At 34.8% G+C, this 26,466-nt stretch overlaps 2 protein-coding genes across 3 annotated transcripts in view; both read right to left on the reverse strand.

Moving 5' to 3' along the window:
- Positions 1–18,448, reverse strand: part of grm2a (glutamate receptor, metabotropic 2a) — a 49,988-nt gene extending 31,540 nt beyond the window's left edge. The window contains exons 1-2 of one of the 2 annotated variants that reach the window (XM_051112517.1): positions 18,427–18,448; positions 2,233–2,928 (exon numbers count right to left, since the gene is read on the reverse strand). In XM_051112517.1, the coding sequence (XP_050968474.1) occupies positions 2,233–2,742 (510 nt within the window). In that variant the 5' untranslated portion in view covers positions 2,743–2,928; positions 18,427–18,448. Of the gene's footprint in view, positions 1–2,232; positions 2,929–17,213; positions 17,958–18,426 lie in introns of those variants that run through there. The other variant, XM_051112516.1, reaches the window with a different exon arrangement.
- Positions 18,449–20,767: 2,319 nt separating this feature from the next.
- The window catches only part of tex264a (testis expressed 264, ER-phagy receptor a), a 76,676-nt gene continuing 70,977 nt past the window's right edge, over positions 20,768–26,466 (reverse strand). Inside the window, exon 4 of the mRNA XM_051112525.1 lies at positions 20,768–21,630. Within this exon, the coding sequence (XP_050968482.1) occupies positions 21,317–21,630 (314 nt within the window). The 3' untranslated portion in view covers positions 20,768–21,316. The remainder of the gene's footprint in view (positions 21,631–26,466) is intronic.

Genomic DNA, 26,466 nt, shown 5'->3' on the forward strand with positions numbered 1-26,466 from the left:
TTCCATGCTACAGTGTATAAAACTTTTTTAGTGATGGAACTTTCATAATGTTGGAATGTTGATCAAGTCAATTTATAATGCATATTACACATTTTCTTCTAATTATCATTCTTCTCTCTCTCTCTCTCTCTCTCTCTAGTATACTTAGATCTTCAGAGAGCAGATCTGTGGAGAGTGTAATCAAGCTGTCACTGTCTTGATTCCTTAAAGCTAGCATCTGCAGCCCGTCTGCTCCTGACATCCCAGAGAATGTCAAGAAACGCCACATGGTTGGCCGCAAATTGGATGGCTTGAGCATATGGATGACAGGTAGCCAGACAACACCACTATTTTTTTTCTCATTAAGAGACTGCTAATTTGTCTTACTAAATGCTGCAGTATGAACCCACAGAAGTGAGATTTTAAAAGTGAAAGATCTAGTTATGAACACATATAATGTGTATATATAATGTATGTATGTATATATTTTTACATATGTTATGTAAAAATGTATGTATATTATGTATAAAATATTATACATAAATACTGTACATCAAGGATATTTTAGAGAGTATATCTGCAAGTTCCATCCTTACACTAGTAGGTATTTGCAAGATACTGAGTCAATAAATCATTCAGTCAACCGTTTCGTTTCAAACATTTCATTCACAAAAGAAAGTGACTTTCTTTATGAGCAGGTCATTGAATCTTTCATTTACTCAATAATGCTCATTAATCTAGCAACAATACAATTAACTGAGGTATTAAATGAGGCATTGAATTCATTCAACTCATTTGTACGGACTGCTGAATAATTTAGAAATGAATTTAAAGCAAAAACAAAACTGTTCAGGAATGAAACACCACACTGTGTTGCTTAAATATACATAACGGTTCTTTGTTTGCAACTATTTACAGAAGCAAAAATAGTAACGTTCAAAACATTATTATCTTCTTATTTGCTTAACCCTATAAAGCCTGAAATATGAAATTACAGATAAAAATATTAAAATTCTGTATTAAATTTGTTTTAATTATTTATAAAGTTACTTTAATAGAAGAGTTTACTGATTATCTTTAAAAATAAATAAATGAATAAATAAATAAATAAAAATAGTGTGCATATGTGTTTTTGTTGAGTATAATATTTGATACATTGGGCTTTCATTACATATATATGGAGTTCAAACTCCAGGAGGAAAAACACATTTTTATTCAGAAAATATTCAATTTAGCCAAAACGTAAGATGAAATCCTGAAAGCTGGTAAATCAATGAGATCTTTTTAACAGTATATCAGCCAACTCAAATAAAATGCATATAAATATCATTTGTCACTCTCTATTTCCCCAAAATATGTCTTTGTAATATATTTGAAGGCTAGTTTTATTCCCAAAGTTCTGTTTTATATATTTACACAAATATATGTTCCTCAAATGCCTGTTGTATCATATTTGATACCCACATTCTAACCTGACTGTCTTAAAATATTAAGTTATGTTTAAATAAATATTATTATGTAAAGAGAATTAAGTAAATCTGCATCTTAGTGCTGTCAAAAGATAAATCGCGATTAATCGCTTTCAAAATAAAAGTCTTTGTTTCTATAATATATATATGTGTTGTGTTTATATTTATTATACAAATACACACACATAAAGTATATATTTAAAAAATATTTACATGTATATATTTATATTCATATAATTTATATTATATATAAATATATTTAAAATATAAACAACATATTTTCTTAAATATATACATGCATGTGTATGCATTTCTATATACTTAATAATAATATTACTAACAAATATAAAATGTATTCTTTAATGTATTTTAAAAATCTGAAAAGATTTCAAAGCAAAAAGACGTGTGCTATGAAGGTGGACAGTTTTAGAATTATACATGATTTTTAACTTATTAAACTATCAATCAAACCACAGAAGGCATATACCAGAGGTTTCTGAGTGAATTTGTGATTATGTTAATAATTTAGAAGCTACAGACATTTGCATATCAACTATGAAACAGTAGGCTTTATAGAGTTACCTGCACTAAACTCCAGGCTTTGTACAGCATGACAGCCATAGTGAATGACAGCCATAGTGTGATAAACGCAATATATATGCAAATAAGTCCTCATGCACATTTATGACTAGCTACATCTAAACATATAATCTGATTATCAAGAAATTTGGCTGGAAGAAAACAAACGAGCAGAAGAACAAACACAGGAGACGGGAAACAGTACCTGTATGGATACATCGCTGTAGGATCCTCCGATCACTCCGGAGATCGCGAGCGGAACGTCGTCATGGATGGCGTAGGATCCATCCGGGCACGTGTACTCACTATCGTCTACTTTCGTAAGCGAAGCTCGCACGAATTCGAGCGACTGCTCCAGCGCGTACGTGTCCTTAGAGCAAGTGTCCAGTATGTGGGCACCTAACGTTACCCCGGGCAAAATCTGATCATCTTGATTGATCTTGTCAAGGGCTAGCAGCATTGCCTCCAGTCTCTGAATCCCTCTCTGTGCATTGATACGGCCACAGTCTTGAGCCCCCTCCCCTTTTTGATGAACAGGAAACAGACCTCCAATCACCAGGTCCCCCTCAATTATGATCTCTTTCTTGGAGGTGTCAGTGTTGTAACCTGGGACAGCCAAAGCCTGGGGTGTCCTGGCCAACAGAAGCAGCAGTAGAGTGAGATGAAGCGGCCAGGAGGGGCCGTGACCTCTGATATGAGTTGACCTTTGAGCCATGGTGTGCAAAGGTCTGGATGCTTTACAGGTCCCTATTTAGCAGTCTCACTTGTTGGAAAGGGATTGGGCTCAAGCCGTGCTAAAGGGAAGACTTTAGACACTTCAGTGCGCTTGTAAGCAGGTGTAGGCAAACTCAAGCATCATTGCCATCTCCTGCTTGTTAGTGGAGTTAGTGAAGATCACAATCTGCGGAGAGAAAGTGAGAATTAGATCCGGCGGATTGTGGATTACCAATACCCATGGGTTTGTTTTTTAAAGAGAATGGTGAAGAATAAGCTTGGGGATGTGAACCTCTCTCAGTTGAAATCAAATTTGTCCCATGTGCTTTTTTCTGCTTAATTAAAATGGGTTACAGCAATGCAATTCTTGAACATTTCTTCACAATCTATTTAAATTGATAAAATAATGGTTTACATAATCCATTTGTGTTGGAACCACATGAATAATTTCCATCAGTGTTAATGTAGCGTTGCTGAATCTGGACAGGGGATTTCTAGTTCCCAGCGTGCATTGCTTGGGACTGGCTGGGGAGAGTAAATGTTGAAATTAAATGTTATTTTATGTGTTTTTAAGCAAGATGAAAAAGTAGAAACTCATTAATATTTAATGTTCTGCTGTGTTGGGATTTTGCCGTTTTTTTCTCATATGGTGGAGTTTTGGGGGTATTAATGTGGCGAAGACTGAAGCTAAGTGAAAATATGTTGTCTTACCCAAAAAGACGGAAACACTTTACAATAAAGTTCCATTGGTTAACATTAGTTAATTAGATTAGTTACCATGAAATAACAATAAAAATGCTTCTAAAATGCTTCTTTCTTTCTGTTCCTGTTTTCTTTTTTTCTTTTTTTCTTTTTTTCTTCCTTTCTTCCTTCTTTCTTTCTTTCTTTCTTTCTTTCTTTCTTTCTTTCTTTCCTCCTTCTTTCTTTCTTTCTTTCTTTGTTCCTTCATTTGTTTTCTTTCTTTTCTTTTCTTTTCTTTATTTATTTTCTTCTTTCTTTCTTTCTTTCTTTCTTTCTTTCTTTCTTTCTTTCTTTCTTTCTTTCTTTCTTTCTTTCTTCCTGTTTTCTTTCTTCCTGTTTTCTTTTTTCTGTTTCTTTCTTTCTTCGTTCCTTTGTTTTCTTTTTCTTTGTTTCTTTCTTTCTCTTTTTTTCTTTCTGTTCCTTTATAATTTTACTTTCTTTCTTTCTATCAATTCTTTCTTTCTTTCTTTATATTTTTTCTTTCTTTCTTTCTATCAATTCTTTCTTTCTTTCTGTTCCTGATTTCTTTTTTCTTTCTTTCTTTTTTCCATTTTCTTTCTTCCTTCCTTCCTTCCTTCCTTCCTTGCTTTATTTCTTTCTTTCCTTCTTTCATTCATTCTTTTTTTTTTTTTTTCTTTCTTTCTTTCTCTCTTTCTTTCTTTTTTCTTTCTTTCTTCCTTCATTCTTTCTTTCTTTTCTTCTTTCTCTTTCTTTTTTCTTTCTTTCTTCCTTCCTTCCTTCTTTCTTTCTTTCTTTCTTCCTTCCTTCTTCCTTTTTCTTCCATCCTTCCTTCCTTTTTTAGTTTTTTTTTTTAAATTAGTTTTTTTTTATTTTGTTTTAAAATTAATTTTTCAAGAGTTACTATTTTAGGTCATTTTGCATCTCAGGTAAACATATCTTGATTTAGGAATATTTAGATATATTTACAGGAAAATAAGACTAAAATAAGAGCACTAAGAAAATTATTTTTTGAAGTGTCAGCACCATATATTACACGTGGTTAAAAAGCCATTACATCTAATATGCTATAGCATGCAGCTAGTTACTTAGACACATCGTGTTTTATTTGGATTGACAGAATACTGAACTGAGTTAGAATTAAAAGCCATGGGAGTAAAGTTCATAATTTAATATTGTAAAGATAAACTTTTCCAAGCACGACATGCAATATGCATGCAATTTGCAAAATGTAGCATGCCAGCATCATGTTAAATTGTCTATGAACCAAACACATTTCCATAACATCAAGACAGAGGAACTAGAAAATGACAAGCATAACAATCATAAATACCAGTGTTTTATTGGATTGTTAAATGCAATTGTATAAAATCATTTATGAAATATAAATCTAAGACATTTAAATCGGATTAGGATACTAATCCGAGCAGTTAATTTTGAACAATTCAGCGAGAAGTGTCGATAAAAACTGACTAAACTGAGGAGAAACTGAATCATTAGCATTTGCTTTTTTCTTTATCAGTGGTCATAAGCCGCATAGAGAGCACCAACTGAGAGACTCAAATGTAATTTGTTGTGTGGTTGAAATACCATTTGGTTGCTCTCTAACTCTCAGAATTGAATTTCTCAGAATTTCTCTGTTATTCCATCAGGCTCCTGGATTTGTTAGCTCACAGACCTAGGTATGGACTCCCTAAGGCCCCTTTCCCTAAAGCTCCTGGCTAGTCCATTGAGGGCTTTGTTCACTTGTGTGTGTGTGTGTGTGTGTGTGTGTGTGTGTGTGTTAGGCTCTCTGCTCAGGGGACAGTGTGACCATTGTAGTGTAAAGCTAGCTCGCCTGGACTCATGTAGAGGATCACTATCAGACAGCTTGTAAGCCAACAGCTGCTTCACACACACACATACACACACAAGGATCGGCAAACACATCAGGACATAAGTTTGCATATATGTGCACTCAGAAAGACATGAAAAAAGACAAGACAAAAAAAAAAATGCATTTACAGCATGCATGTCAAAACTGTATGATTTATAAAAGATTCCCCATGTAGTAAGGAAACTGACTAAACAGGCCTAGTTCTGTTTCTCTTTCTTTCCTTTTTCTCTCTCTGTTATATGGCAGCATATCAATGTGGAGGATACATGCTAATTTCACACATGCTAAGAGGTGTGGAGTATACCTTTCGGATGCTGTGAATGATATAATTATGAGGTTTGCAGCCTCAACTCCTGGAGTGTGTGAGAAGAACGTGTGTGTGAAGAGACGGCATGTTGAGGTGGTTATTTACTTTCACATTACTATGACTTTTCAACTGAACACCACTGGAATTTCAAGGAGTGAAATAAGAAATAAACTGCAATGATTTAACGTAAGACTGAAGTATATGATATTTCGTAAGGAGAATTAATTAAGAATGAACTGCACCTGCTAATAGCATCATTTGCACATGTGGTATGAATTGTTCTTGCTCCTCATTCACTAAAAGAATTATGCAAATCAGGTGTCAGTCCCAACATGTTTAAGAAATTGTGCTGAATGCAATTTGCACACCAAGTGCAAGTGCAAAGTTGTGGAAGATGCTGAATCAGCCATTTAAAATGCCAAAAGTGTCCCTATCTATGTGCATCCATGATATATGCTTGGATATAACACTCTTCCCCATTATTTGACATTTTGATTAAATATCGCTGCCATGATTAATAGAAAATATGTTTGAAAAAATGTTTTTAGTTAGATTAAAGGAACATACTGGCCAAACATTTGGAATAATTACTATTTATTTATTTATTTAGTCCCTTTTGCTCACCAAGGCATTCATTTGAGGAAAAAAAAGTAATTTTGTGAAATGTTGTAATTTAAAATAATAGTTTTCTATTTAAATCAAATGTATTGTATGTTTAATTTTCAATCAAATAAATGGAGCCTTGGTGTGCATAAAAAGAAAAAAAAAAAAATAACATTTTTTAGCAAACCAGCTTGTCCTAGTGAAACACCGTGTTGGAGAAATCGAGACTATAAATAACCTGAGGCGGAAAAGTACATTATAAATTAGACTGTTGCTTTTCACCAGGACGAGTGTCATAAACATCAAATGAAAAATCACGAATGAACAATGAACAGCCAAACAGAAGTCCAACTGACCAGCAGGGGTGTGAGTGTTGGGGAATTGGAGTGTGTGTGTGTCCATATCTCAACAATATATGTGTTCATCTCACCGAGACACACACTTACTCATTAGGGTCTTCTCCCTACCCTTTGTTTCCATGGAAACTTGCCAGACAAGAGTGAAAGGAAGAAAGCGAGAGAGAGGGAGTGAGAGAGAAAGAAGTGAGGCTGAAAGGGCCAATCTAGTCTGCTAGGATGGGAGTGGAGTCCCTATGGGAATTCTTGTAAAGCTGGTGTAAATTGGCTATATCTTTTTACGACATACATCCCCTGAACCGCATCTCTTAAGGATTAATACTCGCATCCCCTCGGAACCATAAAGATTATTTGAGACCGCTGTTCTCCACAACAGAATTTATTTATTGGATGATAAGCTTTTTAAGTAATATCTGACACCATATAGGTGGTGAGAAGTATTGTAAAAGTAAGATGAGGTTCTGTTGAAGTCAATCTAGGATTGGAGTGCAGTATAATGTTTAAAAGAGTAGTTCACTTCCAGAACAAAAATGTACAGATAATTTACTCACCCCGTTGTCATCCAAGATGTTCATGCCTTTCTTTCTTCAGTTGTAAAGAAATTATGTTTTTTGAGGAAAACATTTAGGAATTATCTCCATATAGTGGACTTCAATGGTGAATTTGAATGTGCAAAATGCAGTTTAAATGCAGCTTCAGTGGGCTCTAAACGATCTCAGCTGAGGAATAAAGGTGTTGTCTTTTTCTAAAAAAAAAAAAAAAAAAAAAAAAAAAATATATATATATATATATATATATATATATATATATATATATATATATTATATATATAAATACACTACCGTTCAGAGGTTTGGGGTCAGTAAGACTTGTAATAGTCTTTAAAGTAGCTCATCAAGGCTGCATTTATTTGATTAAAAATATACAAAAAAAACAGTAATATTGCAAAATGTTTTTACAATATGAAATAATGTTTTTTATTGTAACATACTTTAAAACAGAATTTATTCCTGTGATGAAAAGCTGAATTTTTATCAGCTGTTACTCCAGTCTTAAGTGTCACATGATCCTTCAGAAATCATTCTAATATGCTGATTTATTATTAGAATGATCAATGTTGGATAATATCAACAGTTGTGCTGCCAAATATTTTTTGGAACCTGTAATTTTTTTTTCAGGATTCTTTCATGAATAACAAGTTTAAAAAGTACAGTGTTTATTCAAAATATAAATATTTTATAACAATGTAAATTATTTATTATTAACTTTTAATAAACTTTTAATTATTAACTTAATACATCCTTGGTGAATAAAAGTATTAATTTCTTAAAAAGAAACAATAAAAATGTACTGACCCCAAACTTTTGAATGGTAGTGTATATTTAAACTACATTTTGGACATTCAAACTTGCGGGCACCATTGAAATCCACTATATGGAGATAATTCCTGAAATGTTTTCCTCAAAAAACACAGTTTCTTTACGACTGAAGAAAGAAAGGCATGAACATCTTGGATGACAACGGGGTGAGTAAATTATCTGTACATTTTAAAATGAACTACTCTTTTAAGTGCTGAAACTGCCTCTATTCAAGAATAGAAATGATGTCTGGGGTAAAAACAGTGGAAGAAAACAAGAGTCAGAATGTAAGTTTGTGAGCACTATTGTTGACAGAAAGATTTACTGTAAAAGCCTTAAAGGGACAGTTCACACAAAAATTAAATTTGTCATTTTTTAACTCTCATCTCAATCCAATCCTGTATGGTTTTCTTTCTTCTGAACACTAAACAAGATATTTTGAGAAATATTGGGGTCCAAACAACACTGGATCCCATGAATGGAGAAGGTGACTAAAAGATGACAGAATCTATTTTTTGGGTGAACTATCTCTTTAAGTCTGATAGCCTGGTCATCCCTATAATACACATTATCTCACCAGCTTTTTTCACACATAGATACTGACAGTAATATGAATAAAAACAATGCTGTGTAAATATTTCCTCAATACTTTACATATTTGTTTACCAGATATGAGAAATGTTCAAATAAAATTCTGATGATGCTAGATTTTCTCCCATGAGTACCACAACACAAAAATAATGCTATGTACGTACTTCCTCAATATTTTACTCTTTTGTTTACCAGATATGAGAAATGTTCAATTAAAATACTGAATACGCTGGATTTTCTCATGAGTACCATAACATCTAAATGATATAAGCCTTCCTGCATTAATGCAAACAAGTCCGATTCAGTCAGAGATTCAGTTAAAGTCATTTTCTGAACCCTTACATGTTAGAATTTACTGTCCATTCTCCTTTTATTGTTAGTGGAGCTTTCAAGGGGAAAAAAAGAGTCCTGATAGCAATGCAGAACTTACAGCCAATGTGAAATAATTTTACCCCTCTGATGCAACCTTTCTGAGTAAAATTGGATATTCAACAATAAAACATGTAGGGCAGGACTTGATTTTATCTAGAGGGTATTAACCGAATTGTGAAAAGTGTCTCTATAAGGCAGGTGGTTAGAGGGGACTTTTTGAAAAAAAATAAAGTTCATTGGTGGCATCAGTTGGAAATGAGATATTTTAGAAGCACAGCAATTTTTATATATTGAAAATAATATATATATTTGATTGAAAACATGATAAAATATTAAAGGAATAGATCATCAAAAAAAAAAAGATTCTGTCATTCTTTACTCACCTTCATTGTTTTTCAATGCCTGTATGACTTTCTTTCCTATCAGTGGAACACAAAAGATTTTAATGTCCAGGGTGCTCTTTTCCAGAATGAAAGCAAGTAGTAAATAAAAATCTTTGAAGCAAGATCTTTGAAAATTTCTGAGTAATTGCTTAACTGTCAATATGTCAAATATCTTCCTATACCTGGAATAGAGCATGTGCGTCTATAGGCCACTTTTATAATATTGTTAGATGCTTTTTTGGGGCCCCTTTTTCATGGAAGAATGCAAGCAGACGTGAGCGTATTGGCAAAATGTAATTTTTGGGTAAACTATTACTTTAAAGGGATAGTTCACCCAAAAATTAAAATTCTGTCAGTAATTACTCACCCTCATGTTGTTCCAAACCCGTAAGACATTTGTTCATCTTTGGAACACAAATTAAGATATTTTTGATGAAATCTGAGAGCTTTCTCAGCCTGCATAGACAGCAATGCAACTACCACATTCAAGGCCCAGAAAGGAAGTAAGGACATCGTTAAAATAACCCACTAATAGTCCAATAGCCCACTATTTTAATGATGTCCTTACTACCTTTCTGGCCCTTGAACGTGGTACAATCTTAAAAATAAAGGTGCTTTAAAAGGTTCTTCACAGCGATGCCATAGAAAAAACACTTTTGGTTCCACAAAGAACCATTTAGTCAAAGGTTCTTTAAAGAACTATGTCTTTCTTACCTTTTTATAATCTGAAGAACCTTCTTTAGCCACAAAGAACCTTTTGTGAAACAGAAAGGTTCTTCAGATGTTAACAGTTCTTTATGGAACCATTCGAACGACATGAGGGTGAAAAAATAATGACAGAACTTTTGTTTTTGAGCGAACTATCTCTTTAAGAAAGTGAAGTGGATACGTTTTGATTTCATGTTGACTTTAAGCTGTGTAGTTTATTTATCTCCACTTACAGAGAAGTCTGCATAATTACACTAGAGATATGGCAATTCCTCTGTAACCACCGTGTAACGGCACTGAAGTGGAATATTACATTTACATTTATTCAAATTATGTAAATACATGGCAATTAAAGACCCATAAATTTGCCTGAATATCCAGTCCAATTTTCCCCTGTCTCTCTCTCTACTTCTCCAGTATCGCTTGTGTCTTCCGCTTCACCAGATGGCCTCTTCAATTTGATGGTGCTGCTTTTGCCAGTCTTCAAGACTGCTCCAGCCACGCAGTGTGAAGACGCAGGGGATCTGAAAGATGCTGGCAGAGCGTGGAGGGAAAGACAGAACGCAAATAAGAGAGAGGAAAGAACGAGCGACATTAAAGAGGAGGAGGAGGATCCTTACAAAGTGTTAATCCATTTCAGTATTTTCAATCTCATGCTGGCAAAAAGAGCAGCATGAATATGGTAATAGCACATCTAGGAGAGAGGTCATCTTTATGTAACCGCAGGGCCGAGGGAGGAAAAGGAAAAGAGAGGAATTCCATACAAGGGCTCTTCTGCACTGATTAAAGAGGAGAAACTATGTAAATGAATTTCAGGCCACATTTAAGATGACAAAAAGGAAATTTCCAGGGAAGCAGAGGCATGTGTGCTGCCGCACGATTTTATACCAATCTACGGATCCCTCATGGCCATAACCTGTTCTTATGCGACCAACCTGTTGTTTTATTTAAAGTGGTCTACATCACTCATCAGTTAAACTGTAATCACCGCCGTCAAACACAGAACATTCAATTTTAAATTCCATTGCCACAGTTAGCCATGCGACAAATGCACATTACACACTCGTAAGAAAATGACAGCTTCTCTTGGTCTCCGCTACATTTGGGCCGCCGCCGTGCCAAGTCCGTCCTGGCAGTGATAAAGCTGAAAACAATAAACTGACAGAATTACAACTTCAATTTCTGCTAATCGCTGGATTGCAGTACATTTTTCGACAAGCTGACAAATGTCTTTTTAATTTCGAGCTCCAGACCACAAATCCAATTCGAACAACTGTGAATGTGAGTAATGCCACAACCCAGCAGGCACACTATTTGATAACCATCCAAAGAGTCGGTGGCTGCTGTCCAAATGAGGTTTTGAACACCTTACTCAGGGCCCTCTGAGCAACCACATCATCAACCACCATTTGAAGGGGAATTGCAATCAAGTGTGTACAACAGCTCACTCAAAGGGGCCAAAATGACAAGGCATGACAAGTTAGACAAGGCTAAATGCACGGAACACTTTCTGGAAATCAGACCAGGAAATAATTGAATGTTTCCCTCACAGATTAGGCGATAATAAAAGTTGTCTACTGTATTTCAAAAGTGCTAAATGAAATAATTATTTTTTATTACACAACAGTTAGTTCCTAATCCACTAATCTGACTGGCCAAGAAAAAATAGGAGTGTATTCAAGTTTGCATAGTCAGTACAACAGTACTGCTTGAGTAAACACTGGGTCGGTACTTCTGCAGCAATGTAGGATGATTTTGAAGTTGGGGAAGAAAACGAGATGGGAGTTTTTCTACAAACCCTAACTGTCTTAAACCGGAAATAGAGTTTACGCAAAGCTACAAAAGACGAGCGTTTGAGGTTAAAAAGTATATAAATTTCAATTTGTTTCAAAAATGGCCAGTTGTTTTGCTAGATAAGACCCTTCTTTCTTGGCTGGGATCATTTAGAGCCCTTTAAAGCTGCACTTAAACTGCGTTTTGGAAGTTCAAACTTGGGGACACCACTGAAGTCCACTATATGGAGAAAAATCCTGAAATGTTTTCCTCAATAAATATAATTTCTTATCGACTGAAGAAAAAAGATATGAACATCTTGGATGACAACGGGGTGATTAAATTATCCGTGAATTTTTGTTCTGGAAGTGAACTACTCCTTTAAGGACTACCGTGGACAGCTGACTCCGAATGTTTTTGATATTCTTCATATTCTGTGTGATCAGTTCACAGCAGGTTGTATCCAAGCAAATGAAATCAGTATCAAAAAATTCATCTTTGCAATGCAAAGGAAACACAGAAGCTGCATCTGAAGTGGCATTTAGATATATTTACACACTGTTTAATGCAGCTCAGATGGGCATGGAAAGCTTTAACCTGCAAATATAAATGCATAAATAATGTTTTGATATTTTAAGCATTAAACATTGAAAACTGATGTTTGAAATTATATTAAAAAAAAATGAAAAGGTACTTTAAATGTGAAATTAAAACCGCCAGTAGGTGGCAGCAAGTCACTGTTAATAAGTGTCATTGTGATTGAACAGAATCATATAAACAGTTGATTCATTTGCTCAGAGATGTAAAACAGTGCTGTGGCTGTGTTTGGAGTTATTTTTGTTGTCGAAATAGAGCAAAAACAGCCAATATGGTGACTAAAACGTCTCTTAATATTAACTTTTTGTTTATCCAACTGTTGTAACAAATAATATATCACGTGTTAACATGTTGATTTTTGAAAACGCTACTGTTTGTGTGATTTTTGTTAACTAAATTTATTTTAAAAAATATACATTTTCTGCCCCATATCTTGAATTTTGTGATCATTCTAAATGCATTTTTACATACTGAATCATGCAGTGAATGTACGTACATGTACTAGTTTAACCTAACCAGACCTCTCGTATGCATGTACTCTGGGTGTGTTTGGTTTGCTTTTTGCAATATTCTTGATCATGTCAAATCACACATTGTTAAAACAACAATCACGATATTATCGCAGGCAATATATATCGCACACCCCTAATTCGGTGACACATTACCATCAAAAACAAATCTAATCCAATGCATATTCATTCACTCTAATGTCAGGAAAAAATGAAGACTCTTATGTTCACTTTTACATCTAACTACAAAACACTTGCATTTCTTATGAGACGTTGTTGCTACAGCTGCTCAAACGTGGAGAAAACAGCAGACAGTCTACAACTGGCTGAATGTGGCGGAAACATGCAAATACGGGACAGTCCATCAGCGGTCGTGGGCGGGGCCTAAGCAGTATGATGTCATACTGCTCAAAAAATCTAAACAGCTTGATAATTGAGACTGTTTTGTTTTTTAGGAACAAAAAAGAGGTGAACTGATCACTGTAAGGTAGTTGTGTGCACACACTGCTAAAACACTTTTATATGCATACATCCTGTAAAAGTATATTTTGCATCCAATGTCCCCTTTAAAAAACTTCCAGACCCTTTTCGAGCTCAAAATATTGACACTGTGGGACCAAAAAAATATAACAATAATACAACATACTGTACAGTACTTTACCAGTTCGCCTTTAGAAGGTAAATATTAGATTAAAATAGAATCAGTTACTGACCTTTTCACATGAGGTACTTATTATCAGATCATAGTAAGAGACAGCTAACATTTAAATGATATCCATTCAGTGCAGCATGGTTAGAATGTAGACGACAGGAAACAGTAATTAAAGTCAATTGCCAATCAAGTCCCCCACTCTCCAAACCACTGTGAAATCACCTGCACAAAAGATCAAGAAAATGCCTAGTCGCAAAATTGTTTTTTCACTCAAATTTGTAGCTTTTATATATATATATATATATATATATATATATATAGCAATCTCTTTATCTTTTTCCGCAGCTGATTTTAAAATGTGCTGTATATATGCTTTTTCTTTGTCTCTCGTTCTCTCTAATTGCAGTCAGTAGTGTCTTTTACAAACACAAGGACATAAGGAAAGCTTCTCTGCATTCTATACGGTCTCTCCCCTCCTTCTCTAAACCTGTACATTATTCATGTCCTGGTCACTGGAGACCCATGAGCTGCTGCATACAGGGTTTCCCTTTTGCCTTTAAACACTGTTAATGCAACCCTAATACATCACATTATGTATTTATCTGACACATACTCTCAGGAGTGTGAGTGAACACACATATGGTCCTTTCTCCCTGTTGGAAAAAGTACACAGACCCGCTGTGATGAAATGCCGCTACATGTCTGCCTTTAGATCTGAATATTTGCATTTGTTTTAGTTTTCTTCCCCTTCTCTTAGAAGTACACAAATATATACACATGTGCCGTATTGCACAGATGCACAAAAGACACACAGATCCTCCTGCCTCTGTTTGCGAGTCTCTCCTGGGATCTGCATGGTCGCAGAATTTCTCTGTAAGTCTTTTACCAGATGCTTGACAAGAAACACACACCATCTGCTACTGAATGTGCCTGGTGCATTCCAGAGGATCTTAGCATTACCTCAGACTGCCAAAGTGAAAATGAAGACATTTATTATTCACACAAAAGCTGCTATAAAGCTATATTTTGTAAATTGTACTTAGCAAAGATCATTGATTCAACATTGAATTAACATTAAATCAATGATCTTGGCTCTTTCGGATATCATAAGAATGCATCATTAACCATACTGTGAAGAAGAAGTGGGTTATATTCATCATTTAGTTCTTACTTTGTCCATGAAGTTTAGCTAATAAAACCAAAGTTTATTATGCTATTAAGCGATAAGAGTGAATTAAGATGCCTCATTTCATACAGCAATCATTTAATCTGTTAATCATGTGGTAGATTAATAAAATGATCTGTGATTATCTGGGACAAAGATGTGATAAAATAGACATCTGTTTAATGAAAACACTCGCTCAACTGTCATACCCATTATTTTCTCATAAAATTAATTCTGTTATTGTGTGTTCACTCTCATGTCATTCCAAAACACTAAGATATTTCTCAAAATATCTTGAATCAAGAACATAACTCTTCATAATAGGACAGGACTCGAATCAGAGACCTTCTTGCTGTGAGGTGACAATACACTCATTAAGCCACTGTGACATCCCACTTTACACCTCCATTACTTTTACTATCTTTGTTGCTATAACCTATCAGTCACTCCCGTAGCAGATTAATCTCACAAGATGTTAATCTATTTCCTGCCAAAGACACTTGTCAGCATCTGTGATTTATCCCACCGCCGTAAATTCTTCACCTAAATGCTTGTCGTGCAGACCAAAAAGCCATTAGTTGAACTCTGTGTTAGCAATTCTGAGTTTTATTGTTGATCAATTTTCAATGCGGCTGTGTTACTCACTGATAAGGACTAAGGAGGCAATTTTACATGCCATAATGGTGATAACGCAGCTTCACCATGATCACAGAGGCGTCTTCACTTTGCTGGATCACTGAGACCTGAAGGATTGGCTTTTATTTATCTCTCACTCTCTCACACTCTTTGACTCCATTTCTCTTTTGCTCCATTTCAAATTTCAGCTATTCAGAAATGAATATAATCTAATTAAAACTGAAGCAAAATAAATGCAATCCAACTGGCCATGATCAGTAATCAGTATAGTAGCCTATTGATTAGATTCAACTGAATCATAACTGTTTTTGATTCACTAAATTGAACCGACTCAAAAGAGTCATTCGTTCGGGATTCGGAATACACTGGTCGCCTTGTTTCTATGTTGTTGAACAATCCGCATGGCAAAAGAATGTACGTTCGTGAAACATTAACTGAACCGAACGTTCGAGCGTTATAAAAACCATTCAGTTCAGGGAACCGTTTCGGTTCTCGTTTTCCTACTCTACTGAGCGGAGACTTGCAGTTCTTGACTTTCGCGCAAGTCTTTACAGAAGATAAGAGCATGTCCGGCGCGAACCTGAATTATTTAAAACTAACCAGGCTAGCGTTTGTTTGGGTCCGTATTATTTTTAAACCACAGCTTTATTTGGGCTGCTATGCTCGCCGAAAACCAAACACACAGAGTGGTCGTTAGCAGATGCATATTTACATATTTAATGCATTTAGTACATTCATTTTAATCCAATTCGTAAATAGGGGCGAAAAATGAATCGATGATGATGTTAATGATGTTATCTCCCATATGATGTCATTTCAGGGGACAGCAGACGTGGTCATTGTGATATTAAGCTGATATGACCATGATTTTAAACATTTCAGAAAGGCAACAATCAAAACATAATTGTGATTCGAAAGCGTTAATTTGGATGGGACATATATTGCCACAATAAAAAAGAAAAGAAAAGGAAAAAAGTTCCTATAGACTGCAAAGCGATAAAGTACATAATGTTTACGGATAAAATATAGCCTATGTTTTGCCTATGTAATGCAATAGTGTTCTTTCTGATTTTTTTTACGTGCGATAAGTGATATCGCACGTAAATTTCATAAAAATGTTTACTGCGTATCTACACAGCTGAATAGGAGACATTGCGCTATACGCTTTACTTTGATTCATTCATTAACAAGTGTCTTAAAACACATGTAAATTGCTGTAAAGCAACACGTTAGAAATCTGTTAGACTTCATAACACGACTCACGAAGTTTCAAAGAGGTGTGAAAAGTCGACAAGCTTTGAAATAAAAAAGAAAGCGCCTTTATAGTCGTTTTAATAAGATTCGTCGCGTAAACCGTTAACAAACTTGTGATATGTTTATCTGAAGCTGGTTAACCATATCCACTGTTTTTCGCTACGCGAAACTGTTAAACATACACGCAACAAGCGCCTATTTTACAGAAATGAATAAAGTTGGAGTACTGGGAACACGCTTTCTATACATCCAGAGATGCGTTTCCAGACACACCCCGGAGCGGAGCGGGAGTGTTTTGCTATTCAAAGCAATATGTGTTGTGATATTACCTGTGCGATTGTTTCTCTGATCTGACGCTGGTTTGTGTTGCCTTTTTGTACGCGTTTCAAACAAGACTTGTGCAAATGTAAATGCAAAAAAACCCCAAAACAAAACAAAAATGCAAAGAGGTAATTTCTTTGTTGTTATTATCATTATTTTTTTTTTTTTGATCTCGTCAGACATGCAATGCAGTTTTAACCAACTGTTAGCTAGGCTAAGTTTATTCCTATCAGCATCTGTCATACTAACCGATCTCCAGAAATCAGATATGGTTGATGTCAACAGATAAGAATCAGACGATAACCATCTTACCTGACCTGGGCAGTTCACTCCTCATCGACAGATTCCTGGCGGATCTACTTCAAGACATCCGGTTAGAGTCCGTGTATTCTCTTCGTATCCTTTCTTACAGTTTCGTATTACTCTAATGTTGAATTACAAACATATGGCTGGATTCCAGCTGTGGAATCCAGGTTTCATTCAGCGGGTGAAGTTTGCATTGAGCGGGCTCCTCGGAGACGCCGTGCGCGCATGGAACTGTCCGTGGTGCTGAAAAGGCGTCGTGCGCGTCATTGGATTCCTTGAGATTTTTTTGCGCCCTCGACTGAATTACCTGAATTAACGCAAAAAGAATACGCGCTCGACTTTGCACACAAACTTTTCTAAGTATTACAGAAATGCGTTTGTGTTTTTGTGCATTTGAGTTGTGGCACAGCTTAACCTTCTATGCATAAGTTTAATGCCTATTGACGACTCTAGAAACGCGTGTGTGCATGCGTGCGTGCGCTGATGGGATTACATTTGCACTGATTTGATGTCTAACCCTGAAACGGTAAACTCAAAATATCGACTGGATATCTGAAAAACTGAAAAACCACATGAAAGTAGACATGTATGCTAGATGCGTTTCCAATTCACCGACCACTGGCACAGAAACATCTACAATGCATGTCTAACCAGTAACAGAAACAATCACTGACCGCATAGCGTGAAGTATCGAGACAACTATGCTGACAACAACCTGACTCGGTCTGTTCTAACTGCTTCGTGTGTCACAGAATATGTAAATACGCCGAAAGACGTCAGATTGTGTCGATTTTGTTTAATTGGCCAAGCAGCAGTCTGTGACGGCGATATATTAAGGCTGGCTTGTCAGAATCACACATCATGAGTTCAAGTGTCCCATTTCAGGTCGATCGACAAGTTTCAACATGAAACCCGTCAGGATTTTCTTAAAGCGAACACAGATTGTGTGTTGACCCTTTACACATTGAGCCAGTCACATCCCATCTTGGATTATTAATGCTTTATAAGTTGCGAGAGAATATGCTTGCGAAATCTGTTAGTTGCAGAACGTTTCGAAATTTAAAACAAGATTACTTACAGATGGCATATTCCTCGAAGGATCCTAAATGCATTGCATTAAGTGACAGAGTTAGTAAATGACAAACTGATTTACACAAGAACATGCTGTGCAGAGCTATGGATAGTTGACCCAAAAATAGAAATTCAGTTATTTACTTACCATCATGTTTTTCCTGAACTCCTGTGAATTTCTTTCTTCTGTGAAACAGGAAGGGAGATGTCAGGCAGAGATGCTAGGGACTGACAGTCACCATTCACTTTCATGACATCTTTTGTTCATACAATGAAAGTGAATAGTGACTGTTATTTTACCTAACATCTTGTGTTCTATGGAAAACAACAGGCTCTTTTGAATTTAAAATCTACCCAAACTCTAAGTAAACAATATCGTACTGGTAATAGAGCTACTGTGGTGACTTTAAGTACAAATAAGATTCACCCTCAGGTTGTTGTTTATTACAGCAGCACTATTACAAGTGTGATATTACATTTATGCAATAAGAATAAATGACAGAAGATATATCATGGTCACTTATCGGGTTGCTTTTTGCTCCACCAATGAAAATAGGTAAAAAAAGAGCATAACAACAATGCTCCTTTTCTGTACTTCACTTAGCTCACAGCAATCCTGTGAAAAAGTGTTCAGAAGGCAGAGAACCTGCTGGAGCTTTTGGATAAGGCATTTGTATTGATCTGTACAATAGCAAACACATCAGCTAAACAGATATTCCGAGTAACTGCACAACAAAGGAGGACATTTACACCAAAGGGGATTCCTGAGGCTTAAAATAGATAATACAGAGCTATTCTTATCAATCAAATAAGACTAAGAATTAAGACTAGCATGTAAAGATAGAAAACAGCTTTTTTTGTCTTTTTATTTTTTTTGTTTGTTTGTAAGAATCACCAAGTTAGGGACTATATATATATATATATATATATACATGACTATTCAAAAAGTATGATTTATTTTGATTTAAAGACTTTTACACTACCAGTCAAAAGTTTTTGGACTGTAAGATTTTTAATGTTTTTTTTTTTTAAGTTTTTTCTTTAAAGTCTATTCTTATTCTCTTCTGCTCACCAAGCCTGCAATTATTTCATCTGAAGTACAGCAAAACAGTACAATTTTCAATTTTTTTTTTATTATTTAAAATAACTGTTTTCTATTTGAATATATTTTTAATTGTAATTTATTCATTTGATTTCAAATCTGAATTTTTAGCATCATTACTCCAGTCACACGATCCTTTAGAAATCATTCTAATATTCTGATTTGCTGCTCAAAAAACATTTCTTGTTATTATTATTACTTTGAAAACAGCTGAGTAGAATGTTTTCAGGTTTCTTTGATGAATAGAAAGTTCAGAAGAATAGCATTTATCTTAAATAGAAATCTTTTGTAACATTATAAATGTCTTTATCATAACTTTTGATCAATTTAAAGCATCCCTGCCAAAAAGAAGGATTTCTGAAGGATCATGTGACACTGAAGTAATGATGCTGAAAATTTTGATTTAATCACAGGAATAAATTACATTTTACCATATATTTAAATAGAAAGCAGTTGTTTTATATACTAAAAATATTTCATAAAATTACTGCTTTTGTTGTTTTGGTAAGCAGAAGCGACATCTCAAAAAAATCTTACTGTCCAACAACTTGACTGGTAGTGTATAATACTACAAAAGCTTTTTTTTTTTCCAAATAAATGCTGTTCTTTGAATTTCAGCAGCACAACTCTTTACAAAATTGATGATAAATTAATTCTTTTTTTGAGCGCTAGATCAGCATATTACAATGATTTCTGAATGTGACAATGAAGACAGAAGTAATGAGCTTTGCCATCACAGAAATAAATTATATTTTTAAAATTATGTTAAAACAGTTATTTTAAATTGTAATAACATTTCACAATGTTATTTTTTACTTTCATTTTTGATTAAATAAATGCAGCATTAGTGTGCTTAAGAGACTTCTTTTAAAAACAAACAAAAAAACAGATCACAAACTTTTGAATGGTAGTAAGTATATATATAAATACATATTTCTTCAGTAAGAAGGTTGTAATTAGCTTTTGAAGTGAACAAACAAACCACAAACACATCCCTATTTGCCTTACATAACATATATTTTATACTTTCTTGCAGAATCACAATGTAAAAGACTAATCAAATGACCTGCTGAACACCAAAGAGTTACTGTCAGTATCAAAAAAGGAAATAGCAGTATGATACAACTGATATTCCGACACGGTGAGAAAAACAGAATCCAAAACAAACAACAGTCCTAATACTGAAAACCCTGTTGGTCTCCTAATTAGGTTATGAAAAATGACGGAAAAAATACATTGGAAAGAAAGAGAAAATATACTGATTTACTTAATAATATTTGCTGTATATTTCATCTCTTTGTTTGTATTGACTTTTTCTTTTCCAAAAAAAGCAATAAATCAATTACATGCAGGGGGCACATAAACAGTCAAATTAAACACACTCCAATCATTAACAACATGCACTTTTTATTCTCACTCTTTTTCAGTTCTATTCTACAGCAACAGACAGCATTTGGAATGAATTATTCATGTTTTGAAGCAAACGCTACTGAATACATCATCTGTAGAACATTTTAATGAAATAATGTCTGATTAAGCTTCATTTAGTTGCGTTAATAGTGTTACCTCATTTTCAGAATGTGCCTGATTTACTTGCCGCCGCAATGTAGTTTATGATTACCGTGGGAAGACAGACAATAGAGAAAGCAACATACACTTTTTTTTCCACAGAAATAAATACAAAGCCGAAGAGTAATGTGCATTTCATTAAGTCTTTAATAAAAGGTTCTGAAAGGGATAATTGCTTGTTTGCTGAAAACAAAGAAGTAACTTTTTATATATTTACGGATGTTAATTTCAAAGAGTTGGTGAGAGAAAAAAAAAGTCTTTGATGATTTCAAAGACAAAGACAAACTTTCTCCCTCTCACACATTCACCCACACTCACATATGCGCTCATCATTCACCCACATTCCCTCTAATCCGCTTTATATCCTTCACTCCTCCCTGTTTTCAATTGTTTCTCCCACCATCATAAGCTTCTGCTGTCCATTATGGTCTTCTGCCTCTGCTTCGTTTGTCTTCTCCTCCTTCTCCTCTTCCAGTTCCATGTCCAGCTCTTCAAAGGAAGAGCCACTGCCTACAGACTCATTGGACCCCTTGCCCCCTTGGTCCCCATCTTCACTTTGACCCTCTTCCTCACCCAGGCTCGGCTGAGAGCTCTCCAGCAATGGGGCTGAGGTCTCCACCACCTCCCTGCTCTCTTCAACCACTTCCTGGATCACTGGGATCGACTTCTGCTCTGGCTCACCTGAAACATGAAGTACATTAACAGCTTCAATTATCAATTAAGACTGCCACCGTAACACTCTAGGCCACAATTCTAGATATAAGGGAAATGTTCATATTGTGTCAAAATTCTTCTTGTTCTGCTCATGAAGATCCTTCAGTATTATGAGGAACAATTCTGAGTGAACATACAGAGAAATTTGGTTAAAAGATGTAGATGTGTTTGTTTTGTCATTGGAACAGATTTGAAGAAATTTAGCATTACATCACTTGCACACCAATGGATCCTATGCAGTGAATGGGTGCCGTCAGAATGAGAGTCCAAACAGCTGATAAAAACATCACAATACACGACTCAGTCCGTGAATTACTGTGAAAACTCCATGTTTGTAAAAAAAAAAAAAAAAAAAAAAAAAAAAAAAAAAAAAAAAGTCAGTCATTAAAGTCACCATTTTTAACTTCAAACCGCCGCTTCAGGCCAAAATACCAATCGATAATCTACAATAATGCTTTATGTAGTGAACAAGTCCATCGCTCTGTTGCTCTCCTCTCACATCAAAATCCACTAACATGTTTGTTTTTTGATATTAAACAGTTTAGATCTGTGCATACTGCTCTCTTGATTTAGATCAGGTGCCTTTTTCACTGCAGAAAGCAATATTATGGATACAGGACTCCTGTTTTAGCTGGAAATAACAGTTTAAAGTTAAAATCCTCATAATAATGAATTTATTATAAACACACAGCTTTACACAAGACATTAATTGATGGACTAGAGTCGTGTGAATTACTTGTGGATTGTTGTGACGTTTTTTTTATGAGCAGTTTGAAGTTTCATTCTGACGGCACCCATTCACTGCAGAGGATCCATTGGTGAGCAAATAATGTGAAGCTAAATTTCTCCAAATCTGCTCTGATGATAAAATAAACTCATCTACTTCTTGGATGTCCTGAAGATAATTGTTCCATTTAAATTCTGGATTCTTTTTTTTTTTTTTTTTTTTTTTTTCCTAGACTAAAAAACATTAATAAAAAAACATGAATAATTAATTGAAATGAAACTTACAGCAATTTATTAACAGTTTAACCAAAATAAAAATTAAAGGCTTTATGAAATATGTTTTATTTTTTTCTTGAGTTCAGTTTTATTTTTTATCAAATTCTGTTTTCCATTAATTTTCTGCATTCAATTTTAATGGTTACATTAAATTTTAATAACCAAATTCATTTCTAATAAATTGATTTTCTAAATCAGTTAATTTCTTTTTTTCTTTTCTTTTCTTTTCTTTTCTTTTTTTCTTTTCTCTTTTCTTTTCTTTTCTTTTCTTTTCCTTTCTTTTCTTTTCTTTTCCTTTCTTTTCTTTCTTTCTTTCCCAGAAACACTGTGTTGCGTATTTACATTTTTCTGATAAATAATTTCTGGTAAATATTCCTTAAACCTTATGTTTTAATAATTCTTTTATCATTATTACTAGTACTATCATTACATTAAGTAACACATTTGTGTCACAGTTTCTTCAAGTTAAAACAAACTTTTTAATTTTGACAGGCTGCTGTGAAGACTGTTAAGTTTCTGTTTGCATATGATATGACCCTGGACCACAAAATCTTAAGTCTTAAGTAGCACCGGTATATTTGTAGCAATAGCCAAGAATATACTGTACGGGTCAAAAATCTTTTGGATATTAAGTAAAGATCATGTTCCATGAAGACATTTTATAAATTTCCTACTGTAATAGTGCCTTCATTAGGGGGCTTTTATTAATCCAATAGATTTAGCGTTTTGTGTAATTAATTATATTTTTTATTTAATCTATATATAGCCGTTATAACAATATAAGTAGTTAAAGCACTTAAAATGTTAACAACTGCTTTGGATCTTTGCCATGTTTAGTTTATTTGTGTAGTGACCACTAAACTCAATTCATAAAGCTTCTATTTCTCTTTTAGGAATTCCTTTTTCCCCCTAAGAGAATCTCAGCTGTTTACCGACGTCTCACCTTTAATTCTGAGTTAAGTATTTGAAATCCCTTTGGAATCATTTTTCATTTGGCTCAAACACAGCCTTTGGGGGTTGTTTTAGCTCATATTTAGCTTTTTGGCAATTAAAACTCTCACCTGGTGTGTGTCACGATAACAGCACAGCTTCTTGCAATTATACTGCTGATAGTAAATGACTGTAAGTCTCTGATGCTGAAATAACATTAAAGGATCCCCGAAGGCTATCAGTGGTAATAGCAGGATTTTAAACTGCAATTTGCCTTTTTTTAGTTTTAGAATCTAAGTTTGAAACTTTTCTTAGCTTATTATTAATAATAATTTACACTATTAAAAATTCCAAGTGGGTTTCCAACTGTCATGAAGGAGCTGTGTTCGGTTCCCCAAAGGACCTTTAATTAAACAGTTCTTAAAAGAACCACTTTTTTTTTTAATGTGAAGAACGGGAAAAAGATGGAAGATGGAAAGAGATGTTTCTAGGACCCAGTGATTTCCACGATGCAGAATATGCGGACGGAATCAGAGAATCCAATCATAAGAATATGACGCAGAATGTCATGGAATTTGGCTAATTTTGGATTAATAAGTCTTGAATATGAATATGGATTTATAAATTAATACATAAGATTTCCATTTATGTATGGATTGTTAGGATACAACAATATTTGGCTGAGATACAACTATTTGAAAATCCGGAATCTGAGGGTGAAAAGATCAAAACATTGAGAAAATCACCTTTAAAGTTGTCCAAATGAAGTTCTTAGCAATGCATATTAATAATCAACAATGTATTATTGTGGCAGAGAAGTAGTGCATTGAAAAGACATCACAAAGCAGCTTTACAAGTCAATAAATTAATTATTTAGATATAATTGACCATAAGCCTAATCACAGACAAGGGTGTGTAAGTAAGCGGCTGTTCTGTGAAAACAGGAAGAAGGGTAAATAAAAAAGTAGACAGACAAATAAACTGGATTGGGTCAGAAAATAATATTTTGGTGTACTTTATGACTGCAATCCTTTTCTTAAACTATTTTAAAATGCTTAAAATGAACAAATACAGTGATTGAATTACACTTCTTTCAGAGAATGGAGCTGAAAGAAGGAGGGGGAGAGGAAGGACAAAAGAAAGAGAATGAGAGAGAGTATCTACACTGTCAGTCTAATACCAGCTATTTAAACTAAAATAAAACTTCCCATTTGGCCTAATTTCTCTTAGGACAGCACTGAATTCGACCTCTCGTCGCTCCCTGCCAGTATTATTTTAGATGGAAAGGAATGATCCCTCTCTCATCCAGCCCATCTCAACATATTAGATATGGCATCTTAATTAAGCACCAGCTCTCTGCTCATTGTGAAGATTCACACGGCAGAAAAGAGGAGCAGTGAGGGGAAGACCTTTTCAAACCCCATTAGGTGCCACAACACACCTTACATTTGGCCACCACATAAATATGCCTAAATGTCATTCATTTAAATGAATCCTCCCCGAAAAGCCCAAATGAATGGTCTTTTTTATAATAAACCCTTGGTCAAAGAAAGAGCCTTCTCAGCTATGCAAACCATGACCACAGAATATGGATCTATATGCTGGAACATGTAATATTTTGTCTAGACTTATTTTCAATATTGTTTCTTTACTGTCACTTTCAGTCAATTTAACAAATCCTTGCTGAATCAAAAAGTATAATTTTTTTTTATTGTATTTACCTCAAAGTTTTCCTTTAAACTGGAATCGTTACCCTAACCCATCTAAAATCTACTCGTTAGACAGCAGCTTCCTTCCCAAGTCCAAGTCACCACAGCTAATTATAACCTCTCAGCCGGAGTATGTGAGAAACCTTTTAACAACCCAAAAGGGCACCGCTAAGATTAGACTGGGCTTTCCGGTCTTGGTGAATTTGCCTGTACTTGTCCTTCACATTGTGCACAGTGTACCCTTGGTGCTCTTAAGCACCGTGACACTGGAATTAGCTCTGTTCACAGCTTGGATGACACCCTCTAAAAGATCATTGTCACATCTGAGAATGGTCTTTTGGGAGCAGAACGTGATGCTCCGTGGGTCCCTAATTCACCAGCTCCAGCCACTTTTCCTAATCACTTTCCCGGTCCTAATAACTCACCTTATCGTCATTATCGGGTTCAGTTCTAGACAGATCCCAGCCTGCCCGAGTCGTAGAGTGTCAGACCACAGGAGATAGACACAAAAGATTAAATATGGAAAATGAGGCACTATGGTCATTAACCGATATGAGCATGATAATAAATAGCACGGTGAAATTAAACAAGTCACACTCTGAAAATGAACTTCATGTCTTTTCATTTAACACACCATCTTCAGCAGTTACATTCTCAAAAATAAAGGTGCTTTAAAGGTTCTTCACAGCAATGCCATAGGAGAACCATTTTTGGTACCACAAAGAACCATTCAGTCAAAGGTTCTTTAAAGAACCATGTCTTTCTTACTTTTTTTGTAATCTGAAGAACCTTCTTTCGCCACAAAGAACCTTTTGTGAAACAGAAAGGTTCTTCAGATGTTTAAGGTTCTTTATGGAACCATTTAAACAAACAAGATTCTTCTATGGCATCGTGAAGCACCATTATTTTTTAAGAGTGCAGTAGATAGAAAAATGTAAATGACAGAGAAGAATAATCATTTCTTCATTGTAAATCGCTAAAAAAAAACAAAAAAAAAAAACATTTTTGGCACTAACGTGTCAAATATTTAATGTGTGGGCAAGAATTTCACGTAGTAGATTTGCTTCCAGGCTCTCCAACTCTAAAGCATATCTTTCTATGGAAAAGCCTCTTAAATCGCATTTGCCCGAGTTAGACAGTAAATTGGGTCCAGTGGGATTGT

This window comes from Labeo rohita, chromosome 6 (genome assembly GCF_022985175.1).
Source record: "Labeo rohita strain BAU-BD-2019 chromosome 6, IGBB_LRoh.1.0, whole genome shotgun sequence".
Lineage (NCBI taxonomy): Eukaryota > Metazoa > Chordata > Actinopteri > Cypriniformes > Cyprinidae > Labeo > Labeo rohita.